This window comes from Trichechus manatus, unplaced genomic scaffold (assembly GCF_000243295.1).
Source record: "Trichechus manatus latirostris isolate Lorelei unplaced genomic scaffold, TriManLat1.0 scaffold00014, whole genome shotgun sequence".
NCBI classification, from domain to species: domain Eukaryota; kingdom Metazoa; phylum Chordata; class Mammalia; order Sirenia; family Trichechidae; genus Trichechus; species Trichechus manatus.
Genome location: NW_004443950.1, coordinates 11,417,034 through 11,431,069, shown reverse-complemented (window position 1 = coordinate 11,431,069; position 14,036 = coordinate 11,417,034). Strand labels below are relative to the sequence as shown.

The 14,036-nt window shown below is 40.6% G+C and overlaps 1 protein-coding gene across 3 annotated transcripts in view; it reads left to right on the top strand.

The window, feature by feature from the left end:
• The window catches only part of NUP93 (nucleoporin 93), a 118,841-nt gene that overhangs the window by 62,077 nt on the left and 42,728 nt on the right, over positions 1–14,036 (top strand). For 2 of the 3 annotated variants that reach the window (XM_023726885.1, XM_023726886.1), the window contains exon 4: positions 9,133–9,195. In XM_023726885.1, coding sequence (XP_023582653.1) covers positions 9,133–9,195 — 63 coding nt within the window. Of the gene's footprint in view, positions 1–9,132; positions 9,196–12,762; positions 13,218–14,036 lie in introns of those variants that run through there. The other variant, XM_023726887.1, reaches the window with a different exon arrangement.

The following is a 14,036-nucleotide window of genomic DNA, read 5'->3' as shown; positions in this document are numbered from 1 at the left end:
TGATGTAGTCCCATTTTATACTGCAGTGCGGTTTTAGTACCCAAAGTTCCTTGGACGCGGACTAATCCATCTTGAAGATGGAAATCAGTTCCCCAAAGACATATTAAAACATTTTTATTGTCACTTCGTGTATCCTCCTTATCTTATCTTCCCATCACCTGAATATTAGGATTACTGTTTTTTAGATGAATTCATTCATACCTTTGGGTGAGGAGAGCATTCGTTGGCTGTTTTCTGAAGCCAGACATACTTCTGCATAGTGTTATATTCCATTTGCAAAGCCAGATTGAAAAAGTTTTCTTTTAGAACCCTCCCCTTTCTTGTGTCTCTAAAGATCAGCCCTAGCACAGGTGCCTTTCTTTTTTTGGTGGGGGGAAACGAAAGGCTCAGAGTTGCTGTCCTTGGTTTCTCTCCCAGAGCCATCTCAGCGGTCTGAGAGCAATTGGCTGGCTGCCCTTCCTCCCTTGGCTTCTCCTGCTCCTGCTCCCCCCGCCCTACCCCAGGGAGTGGCAAAGAGGACGGCCGGCAGGGCCCTGCCACTGCAGCATGGCACGCTGCTGCATCATGGTCTTCTCACTAGGATGCAGGCGCTGGCTGATTGTTCTGGAAGTGTGAGGTATCGGCCCTGAGCTGGTCACCTCCTCTCCATGAGCCCTCTCTTGACTAGCAGAGGAAAGTTGCTTACACAACCCTGAAAGGTTATTGCAGGCCTTTGCTGGATATGGGGGGTTCTGCTGAAAAACATTTTTTCCCACTAGTGCCTGAATGGCCATCATTTATTATTTTATTCATTTATATTATGCCCTTAATACTGCTCCCCTCTCTACCCCAGAGTCTCCAGAACCTTTCAAGAACTGAGCAGAACAGATTGTTTTCTTTTTCTGGACGGCCAGAGAGAGGGGCAGCAGATAAGAAAGCCCTGGACCCCCTAAAAGGGGCAGAATTGGCTTTGCAGCAGTAGTAGGGAAAAAATTTAAATGGTCCTCACAGGGATGCAGCTCTTAACCTTGGCCTTATTCTCCAAGTGTAGGTGCCTGATGTACTAAGCAGCCCCAGCTTGAGGCCTTGGTGTAGCAAAAAGAAGAGGCATCAGGTAGTTATATGCCTGCATTGTGTTGATGAGAGAGGTGTGCCATACAGGACTCACTGCCACACCACAGCAGCGGCATGTCCCCATTCTCACTAATGACTTCCTCACAGCTTTTCCTTCTGGGTTATGGTGAGTCCCATCTCTTATTTCCTTTACCCAGTGCTGAAAATCGTGGAAGTTAGGTTTTTGTTGTATGGTGGTTCTTTTTTTCTTCTTCTCTTCTTCCTCCTCATTTTTTTTTTGGGGGGGTGGGATGGGGTGGGAGGTAATGGGGAGGGATCCACAAAAGGCAATTAGATGGACTTATATTAGTGACATAAGGAACCCTGGTGGTGCAGTGGTTAAGTGCTTGGCTGCCAACTAAAATTCGGCAGTTCGAACCCACCAGCCGCACCTCGGGAGAAAGATGGTGGCAGTCTGCTTCCATAAAGATCACAACCTTGAAAACTCTGTGGGCAGTATTACTCTATCCTGTAGGGACGCTATGAGTCAGAATCGACTTGACGGCAGTGGGTTTGTTTTTGTTTTTTTTTTTGAATTTTATATTAATGACTCTCCTGAAAGCCTTGTGGCTTTCCCAGAAGACATAGGTGCAAATGGAATTATATCATGACTGTATTGACATGCTCTTGAAGAGACCGGGCACAATGCTGCCCATAAGGTCAAAATGCCGCCCTTAAGACCCTCTGAGGGCCTGGTAGGAGGCACTGCCCAGAGCTGAGTATTCTAGTGTTTAGAATCTCCTCACCCACATTGAACTGTCTTTTCAAGTTGTGGGAATTTGTAGACTATCCTGACAACCAACTTGAATCTTGGGGGAGGAGGAGCAGATAATTTGTCTACCTTAATGGGCCCAAATCCGTCACATAATTGCACCACTCTTTGTCTAGCCCAGTAGCAGAAACCATGTACAAAATGGGATCTGGAAACTGACAGTGACAGATGGCCTGGTGCCCACACAGTGCCATGTTGCAGTGCCAAGGTCTGCCACCTGTGGCTCCAGAGCTGCCTGCAGCGCCGATGGATCTGCTGAGCCGGCAAATGGCGGAACTCCACAGCCAGTCTTGCAGTGTGTGCTGCCACCTGCTGAACTAGAGCAGCTAGGCTTTTGCATAAATGCACAGTGAGAAATCATACAACAGCATTAAAAATATATTGCAGTTGGCGGATGTCAGCTCTGCTGGATTAGCTCTGCTTTCATCAGAGGTGTTTTTGAAGATGTATGTATGTGTGTACACACACATGCATTTATTATTATTTTTAATGCAGTCTGTGAGCAGGGGATTCTAAGTATTAAAGTTTTTATAGAAGACAAGCAGTGGGACTTATTCTACATCTACGAGTTGGAGAATAAAGCCTGGACTTGCTAGTTAGTCTGTATTCCTTGCAGAAAGAGATTCAGACTCTCATGGGCCTTTTAAGCTGACATTTTGTGTATTTTTACTTTATTGCATTAAATGTTGGCCCAATAAAATAGTCAACCATATGAAAGTTCCTCAAATCATGAAAATTTCCCAGTTTTAAAATTTCCCTGTTTGTCTTTTGGGGTTTATCAGTAATGAAAATTTCTTTGCACTTGAAAAGTTCCTAGAGGCGTTCTCAGTGTAGCCACCACCAAAGGGAGCTACTGAAAAGCATGTCCACCATCTGATAAGCCCAGCGGCTCTCTGTGTACTGGCAGGATTTCTATTGTGCTCATCTGAAAACAGTATCTTACTTCATCCTTCCTCAAACAGTAGTTTTTACCTTTGTGAAAATTTCACCTAAGAGAAAATTTCAGATCATTAGGCTCAATGTTCTAATATAGAATTGGGAAGAGGGCTTGAAAGAGGTTAAGGGACAAAGACTAGGATTATAGAATGAGCCAAAGCAAAATAATGAATAGGTACAACTTACACTCCTGTCTTTACGGAAATCACTTCTCCATGTCATTAACTGAGGTTCTAATGAGTACTTACCATGCTTTTTTGAACTCTTAGTTGATCTTGGAGCAGTGTGTATATTGATTATTCTATTTTTTTAAGTTTATTGTTTCATCTACTTATTTTTCCTTCTTCTTTTCATGGTCTTCCTAGCTGTCGCTTGTGTCTTGGCAATGGTTTTTCAACCACTTGGACTATTCCTAAGGTCACTGCTCACTGAATACTGTTTTGATTTGGAATGTTGGTTTGCAGATTTCCTATTAATTTGTGTTTATTGTACATATTAAATGAAAGAATATGAAAGACTTTTGTTACATATATTTTTATGTTGTGTTGGATAACCTTCTGGGAGAATGTCTGGCCTGCTATGTGGGCCTCTGTTTAAACTTTGACAGAGTGAATTACCAGTTGGTCTGCTGAAGGGGAGAGACTGAAAACTATGTAAAATATGGCTGTTGCTTTGTGGGACCAACTTCGACTAATTATTTTGTTTTATTTTTTTTAATAGTTAGGAAAATTACATGTTCTTCCATTCAAACCATTTATGAAGCTGTCCAACAAATCTTTTATTTGTTGTAGGTGAGAAGCAAAGGACTGTGAAAAGAATCAATATTAAACTTTTTTTTTTTTGGTCATTCTACTTTCCTGGTAAAGTGGATACTGAAATTTTCTCACAGAGACCCTTATTTCTTGCAGTTTTCACTTTTGGAAAGCAAATGAGCTAAGAGAATTTAGCCTTTTGGCAAAACAAACATCCTTTTGACCCCAGAGGAGGGTCTGCACACTCTCTTTTTCTACAGTGGAAGTTAGCTTCCAGTTGTATTCTAAGGCTGCGCAGAGATTAAAAATAATGCTGTTTCACACCTCATCTTTCTCACCCTAAGCCATTTCAGAGCCAGTTTGGCCATTAGGTCTTTGAGATGTGACCACAAGTTTGATAGGAGAATCAGTTTACCTTGTGGTTACATTCTGGCTTGTTCTTGGCCAGTGCACATTGAAAGGCAGCCCACTTTCTCTGCTAAAAATGAAAGACATGGCTGGAGACACTGTTCAGGCATATGTTTACGTGTTTATTGTTCCACAGCAATAACTGTAATAATACTTTGGAACACTATAGAATTGGTGGTCTAAAGCAGTGATTTCAAACTTTTTTGTGTGTGACCCATAGTAGGAAATACATTTCACATCATGCCCCGGTGCATATATACAAATAAACACATATAATTGAAACAGAAGTTTCACAAAACAATAGTTACCTATACCACGTATCCCTGTTCCATTTTATTCCATGACACAATTGTGGATACTGACCCACATTTCCAAAAACACTGTTCTAAAGAAATTGACATTTGTTGTCTCAGTCCTCAATAAATATGCAAGCATAAAATAATCTGTTTATTTCACCTTGATTTGCTTCACTGAGAGACAAGATGGTAGAGTGGAAAAGGCCAGACGTGGGGTCAGAAGATCTGAGTTCTAAGTCTGAGCTTTGCACTACTACTAACCAGATGATCTTAACATGGAGTCACGTATTTTAGAGTTGATAGAAGCTTTAGGAACTCTTTCACTCAGTTCTCTCAACTTTTAAACCTATGTTAAGAACATGCTTTAAAGTATGATCCAGTAAAGTGGTATTGAGAGACAGTCTAACATTGGGTAAAAAGCAAAGACTACAGCAGCCAGATATGCCTACACACTTAGGCCTGGCCCAAAGTAAGCCCCGTGTTAAGTGTTAGCTATTATTAGTACTGGTATAAGAATTAGTATTGTTCTCTGAGCCTCGATTTTCATCATCTGTAATGAGAAACTAATAATACCTGATGAAGAAAACAAATTTAAGCATATTTTGCTCCCCTCTTGGGCTCTCTATCCCTTTAAACACAGAAAAATAGCTGTTCTTTATTTTATGGATTTAGAGAAATTTACTGTTCCTTGGATATCTCAGAAATAGTAGGCTTCTTGAGAATCAGAACTGGGTTTGAATCCTGGCTCTGCCTCTTGCTGATTGGGAACCCTTGGTCAAGTTAGTTAGATGTTGAAATCTCAGTTTCTTACCTGTAAAATGGGGTGGGGTGGGGGGTGCAGAGTGGGGTGATCGTGTCTGTTCTTTCATATTGTTAAAGGATTAGCAGTAATGTCTTTTAACTGCCTAGAACAGTGCCTGGCATTTAATTGCTCACTGAATGGTATCTATTATATGTTATAGAAAGCTTGAAACCAAAAATACATTCAAGCAGTCAGTTAGGAGAGGGTCTGTTTCCAGGACTCTGGCTGTGAGGAGGCGGCTTGCAGATGGAGTAGTCAGGAGTAGTCATCTTACCTAGTAGGCCTATAGATGTTTATGGAATGTTCTTCATTGAGTGGGCCAGCTGTAGTAATAGAATGATCAGAGTGGAGGGCTATGAGCAATTAAAAAGTACTTGTGGGTGAGATGAGAGATATTAGTGAGACGTTTGGCATTGAGCAGAGGTGAGCCATTGGGCCCTTCTTTTGTCCAGGGGTCTTCAAAGTGGCAGGGAGCCTCACCCAGTGAAGGAGGGCTCCTCCCAATTCACCCTTCACATGCCCCAGTTCACCTCTACAGAGAACCCATTTTCTGATAAGCTATAAAAATGTATCTCCAGTGTGAGGGGCCTGAGAGGTGCCTCACAGGTGGGGAATTGTAAAGAAACACAGAAGTGGAAAAGGAAAGTCAAGGAAGATATGTAGGAAACCTGGACTGTGGCAGGTACTTGTCTGGCTAACTTTTTAGTTCTTTAATTCCAGCGGGCTGTTTTCCTTGTGAAGTCCCTGAGTGGCGCTAACAGTTAAGCACTATGCTATTAGCCTAAAGGTTGGAGGTTTGTACCCACCCAGAGGTGCCTCGGAAGACAGCCTGGTGATCTGCTTCTGAAAGGTCACAGCCTTGAAACCCTATGGATCACAGTTGTACTCTCTACACATGGGGTTGCCATGAGTCACAATAGACTCGGAGGGCAAGCAACAACGGTTTTCCTTTGAGGTGGGTGCTCTTTAAAAGAAACTAACTGCCACTAGATGGCACACAGATCCTGCACTGTTCTTCTGATTGTACAGATTATTACTATTTTTAAGATTCTTTTCAAAAGATAGGCCTCTAATGTGCGGTTTTTAAAAATAAACTATGTAACCTATTTTAGCATTTCATTTTAGAAAGGAATAAATTATGAAAAGTTAAAATTCAAAATCTGTATATTTTGTGGACTCAGTTTGTGCTATAGAGAAAGCCCAATTTTTGAGATACATAATGGTTAATGGCCTTTGTTCATATGTGAGTGATGCCAGAATTTGATTCTCATGTACAAATGCTTCGTTTGACTTATTTTGTAAGATTTTTGGAATGTAGCTTTATAATGAATATTTTAAAGAAGAGACTAATCTACCCCACAGCAACAATATTTTTTTCTTCTTTTTCTTTCTTAACCGCTAGCTGGAAATTCATCTCTTAGAAAATTGGAGATTGTGTTTCTTGTAGAATGTATTGTTGCTTTTAAACAAATGTGTCTACATTTGTGTGCTAACTGTGTATGTGTGTGTGTGTTATGTAGATGGATCTGGGTGCAGTTAAGTGAACGGGACGGGCTGGTCGTTAACTGGCAAGGGTTGAGGAAGCCCAGAGACGGGGTGGGGGAGATACTGAACATTCCACTTAACTCAGTCTTCTCTAACTCACCCATGGTGACTGAAGTCTGCCTCCCTGACCCCGCCAGGTCCCCCATCCCAAAAAAAGAAAAAAAATTAGACCAGGTCTGTCAGACAGTGGTTGTCATCTCTCCCATCCCCTCGCCCCTCCATGGCTTGTTTAGACAATCAGCTTCCCACAGCAGCAGCCACAGAAGGGTGCAGCAGAGTACATTTTGTGCCTCTCCTTTGTTTAAGGACAACAATCGATGATAATAGTTCCTTAGCTTTGTTTATAAACGGTAACATTAAGGTTTATAGACCTTCGCTTTAGCCATTGAAGACCCCTCCATTACAATGAGTGAGAATTCATAATACAAGTTTGTTGACCTGATGTAATCGTTTGCTATGAAGAGTATAAACAAGGCCCATCAGAAATCCTTGCCATCATCTCGTGTCTGGGTTCCCTGCTCAATGGCCAAAGCACAAACACAAGCACATGGTGACAAGCTGCCCCCTTTTGAATGGAGCACATGGAGTCCTAGCTTTATGTCCTCTGGTTTATTGAGGCCATTACATTACTAGGCAAGTGGTCTAATATCAGTGTAGGTATTTTGCGTCCCACATCATTCAACAACGTGTATTTTGTGAGCAGAGTGTGTGCTCTCTAGCAACTGCTGATGTCTTTTCTCTGAAGACCGAAGCAATATCTTCTTATTGAGTCTTCAGAGTCACAACGAGGACCACCTTGGAATAGTCTTTGTGAGGAAGCTATGTTCTGGGCTGCTGGCCCTCATCTCTGTCCATCCCAGTGCATAGCCCAGGGTTTGACTGCAGATGTAGGGGAATCCTGGGCCAGTATGTAAGGGATCTGGGGAAGAGATATGAAGATTAATAATATTTTATTTAAATTTATATCCCAGTCTTATCCTGCCTTCCATTCCCCCCCCCCCCGATTTTTAAGAACCAGGAGACTCATATTTACGACTGTGTGAATGAAATATAGTAAAACATTACAGTTGTTGAAATATAAGTGATCAAAAGCTAATTAATTAACCTTGACAGTAGGTTTCAAATACAAGAAAACTGTCAAATAATGTTTTGATTTAACATGTTATTGTAAAAAGCTTTAGCTTAACCCTACTTTGTATTATATTCCCCCAAAGAGTTCCTTTAAAAAAAAAAGAAAGAAACATGGTTCTGAAGAAACAGGTCATTTTGAACAGGTATAAATGCACCAATAGCGTGTTTGACACACACGTACCTTAGATTCCAGCAAATAGGTGGATCTGATGGACAGAGTGACTTGAATTCTTCCATATTTCAGCTAAGACTTTGATCTCTACCTAGTTGATGGATCATCTTCCTTGTCCCTCCTCCGCCCCCAAGCCCCAAGCTGTGGAAAAGAAGCTTCACCCATGTCTGGAGGGCAGGTTGTTGGCATGGAGGCAGGCATGTAAGTCTGCCCTGTCTGTCTGTCTGCAGCCGTGGTTGTGTGTTAGGACATTGCCAGGACTATGTCTTCTTCTTAAGCCCACAGCTCAAGCAAATAAGAACAATGGATAGCAACAAGGAAGTCACCCTGGCATCTCTTTCTTTTATGTCACCAATAGATCTAAATCTAATCAGTTCTATTAATGGAGCTACATTTACCAAGCATTGGGCCAAGAATTTGACTACACTATGTGATTTAATATTGATTTTACACATGAGTAAACTGAGGTTTAGAGTGTGTGGGTGACTTGGCTGAAGTCATGCCATTAGTAATTAGAGGCACCAGGATTTGAAACTGGGTCTGTCACACTCCAAAGCCTGTGCTCTTGTCCGTTGTATTGTTGTGGAGTTGCATTTTGCTAGCGTTTAATCTGTGCATATTAAACTAGACTCATGGACCGTCTCCTCTTCATCCCACCTTTGTTAAGCAAGCAGTGGATGTCATCAGGCCTGAAACAGGCAGTGCACATTGGCAAAGCCTTGGAAGAAATGTGTAAATAAATGATTTTTAGGGTTTTCTAGCCATTGACAAGTGGAAAACACTCAGACAAGTGGGTGGCAGCAACTTCCTCAATGTTAGGAAGAAATTGAAGAATTTATTGAAAGCAACAGTAAAGTGCAGACTAGAGAACAGTTAAAGGAACTGTGACTGGCTATAGAGCCCAAACCAACAATATGGGCCATTTGGGAATTTTGAAGGGCAGTTTGCCTCTGTTTACTTTTGCCATGTTTACAGGAGCTGGGACTCCACCTTGCTGCTTCATGGGGACTTTATCTTCTAACAATCATCAGGTGCCCATAGAATGAAAGAAGCTAGGAAACATCTGTACAAGCCATCTATTTTGATGTTTTCAAGTTGAGAGATTTTTGTGGAGATGGACAGGGGAGCAAATATCCTTATGGTTATTTCTTTTTCTTACAGTGTACTTTTGATTATATGAAAGTTAATTTTAACCTAAGTTGTGTCATTCTTCTCCCCTTTTGTAGGGTTTCCTGAAGAATGAGAAGGACAATGCCCTGCTGTCTGCCATTGAAGAGTCCCGGAAGAGGGTAAGAAAATGAACCAAAATGTACATGTATACAGTTGTGAGTGCAGCAGTGTTTACCATTGGAATGCAGGTTCTGGAAGCGGGAGTCTGTCCCAAGCCCAGCCCTGTCCTACTTAGAGAGTTAGTTTACCAGGGGAATTCAACAAGAACCATTTTTTGAGGTTCTTGGAACTGTACATGCAGTGACCGAAGTGCATCTGAGACACTGGACTAGACAATTAACTATTAAATTAATCTTAAAATAGAAGAGCCAGAAAATTCTTTGGTGTCATTGTTATAGTATAAGTGGTATTTTGATCTCTACTAAATCAGCAGTTCTGAAAAGCAATGATAATTGCTTTGATCATTTAGAATTTTCTTCAGTTTTTTTCCTCTTATCATACAATTTCACTTTCTGTAGTGTCTTTATGTTAATAATTTCTCCAAGCTTTTAAAAAAAAAAAAGTAGCTTGGTACTCGAAAAGATGGTAAATAAATAAATCAGCCAGAGCGCCATTACATGTACAACAAAATCATGCAACAAGCTTTCCCTCAAGATGCTCAGAGATAGTTTACTAATGTGAGTTATCTTCGTCTATTTCTTTCAAGGATCAAAAGATCAAAACCTTTTCAGAACATCCCATTACAAAGAAATTTTCAGGTCTCTGAAGATTTAGGGGGGAGGGAGGGGAAAGATTAGCTATCAGGTGGAGCTGGTTCTGAAATGCAGCTTTCCCCAGGAAGGAGGCTGGAAGGGTCCAGACCAGTGTGCCAGCAGTGGCTCTCTCTGTAAAGGGTAGTAGGGTTGAAGGGGGACCTCTGTTTTGCTGTTTACGGAACCCTTATATCAAGTGAAAATGTATTATGCATTGTGTAGTTTAGAAAATAGTAAAGTAGAAAAACTGCCTCTCAATGTGCTTTATTAAAATATTCTGAGATGGTGAAAATGTCTCAGTAGTGCTGATGTGAGATAGGGCAGCACAGGGCTTGCCAACTCTAATTTATAAGAAAAAGTTCCAGTGGAATTATTTAAATGACTGATAAGTTTAATTATCAGAGTAGAACTCCCTAAAATTTTCATTAATTGTATTTTTGGCAATAGTACTTTTTCCTAGAAATACAGAAATTTCACTTGATTCAGACTTGAAAATATAAATTTAAAAAAAAAAAAAAGATTTTTTTTTTGGTACATACTTTGAGTTACTTACTCCCCACCATGGACTCTCCTGCTGTAAAGGACCAGTGAAATTAAATTAGGATTGTCAAATGCCACCAAGCCTTATTAATCCATTTACCCTGTGGAATGTGTTTCTGGAATTGGCAGTCTCTAAACATTGTGCCATACTGAGACTAAATGTGCAGCCAGCCAAAACATTTAAGTGACATACCACAGTGCAAAATGTGTGCATATGTGCTTGTGAGGGACATTCCAGTGTTGGGAGCTGGCCTAGGGGAAGACCTTTGACTGGCTGGACAGGGGGTCTGCTGTTGAGCAAGAGCCATTTACAAACAAAAGGTGAGCAGCTTCTTGGCATTTTGGTGGTGATTTCACATTTGAATAACTTGCCAATGTCCTGCTGAAATGCCAAGCAAACTGGCAAACAAGCTACCAGCCCACAAATGTGTCCTATCTTTTCCCATTCGGTGCATCCTAGCAAAAAACAGAACAACATTATCAGAACATATGCAGAGTTTCTAAAAGCCAGCAACAGCTCAATAATAAGTGAGTGTGAAGTCAAAGCATATTGCCCTCTTCATTTTATGAAAATGGGGTTTCAGTGCTCCCCACCTGTTCTTTATTCAGTCGCCCAGTCTCTCCCTGCCTTCCTTTCTTAACTGTGTTCAAAGAGAAATATTTTCCACACATAACAATAACTTGATAGATTCAGATTTAATTTCTGATTGTTTCTCCACTGCCTTGCCATTTCCTGTGTTTTGTCTTTCTACTTCCAGGCACTTGACTTCCTTTTAATTTTTAGATCTCTGGTACCCATCTCGTTTATCCCCTTTCTCTCTTCCCTTGGGTTTCTTTCCTTCTTGTCCCTGCTGGTCCCTAGCTCCCACCTGGCCTTAGGCCCTCACTGTCCTCCCCTTAGTTCTTAGTTGAGTAACTTTATTGATTCTTTCTCATTAATACCTTTACTTGACATTCTTCTTTGCACCTAATCCATTTTTCGGACATGAGTATAAAAGGAATAGGCTGGAATGGGGCAGATGGGTGGCTGATCATCCTCGATTAAACCACAAATTGGATGTTCCATTATCTCTAATGTAATTAAGATAAGCTGGAGGGGTGGCGTGGTCAAGGGAAGAGAATTTTAATGTTGGGCCATTTATTTTTATTTGAAGCTCCTTATTACACTGATGATGAATGGAGCCACAGTGCTGTTCATTCAGGTTGTGGAGCTGTTCCTAAATCAGTAGCCTGGCATACTTCTCAGATATATCAGAGGCTTTGAGCCCAGAAAGCTGCCAGTTTTCAAAGTACTTCCTGTGTTAGCAGAGCAGGAGTTCTTGGTTCGCAGGTGGGTAACCTAATTAACAGGGGATCGTTACTGTAATTCCCACTATTGCTGTTCTGACCCTTAAATGATGCTGAAAGTCTCCCCACCATCCTCATCGGCAGTTTTCTAGGTGGTATGTAGTCTCTGTTCTTCAATTGGCTTTGGTAGGCTGCCATTCTTTATTAGCCAGAGGACTTGTCCTTAAGAAAAACTTTTGTGACACTAATCAAGTGACCAACTTTGTCATGTTTTGGGTCAGTGCCATAGCTTATAGTCTATGCCTTACTTCCTATTGCAAGTTCTCAAAGCTATATGGTATGCCAGTCCTTTCCTGCCTACTAATTTCTACCATCCAGGTCCTTGTGCCAAGGAGCCCTGGTGGGGCAGTGGTTAAGCTCTCAGCTGCTAATTGAAAGGTTGATGGTTCAAAACCACCAGCCACTCTATGTGAGAAAGATGTGACAGTCTGCTTCTGTAAAGATTTACAGCTTTGGAAATCCTATGGGGCAGTTCTACTCTGTCCTATAGGGCCTCCGGGAGTCACCATTGACTCAACAGTAAGGGTTTGGTTTGATTTTGTTTTTTTGGCCCTTGTGCCACGTGGGCCTCCATTTTCCTTTGCTGGGAGGAGTTCAAGACTGAGGAGGCAGTTAGTTTGACCACTAAGTAGGAAGTGTTTTAGAAGAAATTGTGGTTGACTTGTGTACTGTTTTCTAGATACCTTCTGTGAACATTATCTCCCTCTTTCAAGTATCCCACCTTTCTGTTCTAACATACTTCTGTCTATTCAAATCCATAGCTTGTGTGTTTAATTTCACTGCTGTGAACAAGAGGCAAGAATTTTTCTCTGGCTATTTTTCATCCCAGGCTAACTGACTTGAATGGTTCATTCTGACTCTCAGTGAGAAGAAAACCAGGTAGAAGACTGTTTTTTAAAATTTGCAGTTATCATTTTTCTCTGTGTCTTAGGAAACATATTAGAAAAACCAAACCCACTGCCATCGAGTCGATTCCTACTCATAACGACCCCATAGGGTTTCGAAGGCTGTAAATTTCGTCAGAAGCAGACTGCCACATCTTTCTCCCGCAGAGTCACTGGTGGTTTTGAACCACCGACCTTTCAGTTAGCAGTCGATTGCTTTAAAGACTGCACCACCAGGGCTCCTTAAATATTAGAAAAGGGATCCATTAATAGATGGACCAAAATCAAACTTGCAACTTGATCATTTTTTGTGTGTCTTTTTTACATTGTAATAAATATTGATCTAAACTCAAACATCCCATTTGTAGAAAGAGTATATGTGATTTTTCTATCAGTTCCCCAAAGCTCATGTATATGGATATTATCAGTATAAATTATCTACATTGCCAAAGATAAAGCAGGCATTACTAATACTCATTCCCTTGGTGCTGCCTAATTAGATGCCAATCTGATTGTAAATGAAATGGCCTTTTGAAAAGTGGCTTTAAGCTGATGGGAAACTTGGTCTACCAATTAAAGAATAATAGACTGTGAATGGTCATGATTCAGTGTATCTTGGTAAGTTGCTTTAATTTCCTCCTCAGAGGTTCGTTCTTTGTTCCTTTCCTCCTTCTTTTTCTTTTCCTCCCCCTTTCCTTTTCTTCCTTTTCCTTCTGAGTGCCTTTATTTGGCAGCTACCTGCCATTAGTTGTCACCAGTAGACAGTAGACAGAGGTGAGGTTTGCCAGACTTTTCAAAGTGACTGGGAGTAGACTGGTAGAAAACCTAATCCCAGAAGACTGTTTTTCTTTCACTGATTTTGCTTCCTCTTATGAAAATATTAGTATTTCTTTAAAAAGAAATAAAATCACTGGAGAATCTTTTGTCTTTTCTTATCTTAGATACTTATGACATCTTAAATATCATTGATTTTATATCATTGTTTTATTTACTACAAAGAAAAAAATACTGTAATTTAAACTATGACATGGTATCAGTTGTACTATGCAGCCTAATTGCAAAGGTTTTAAAAAGATGTTTGTCTTAGAATCAATGAAACAGGATATATTGTGAACAGATGTCACTTAGCTCTTCAAGGATAATTTTTTTTTTTTTTATTGTACTTCAGGTGAAGGCTTACAGAACAAATAGTTTCTCATGAAACAGTAGTACACATGTTGTTTTATGACATCGGTTAACAACCCCGCAACATATCAACCCTCTAACTTCTCAACCTTTTTTTTTGGTGAAAATACACATAGCCAAAGATACACCATTTCAAAAATTTGTACATGCACAGTTCAGTGATATTGACTACGCTCTTCCAGTTGTGCTGTTATTCTCACTTAAAATGAAGGCTTACAGAACAAAATAGTTTCTCATTTAACATTTACTACA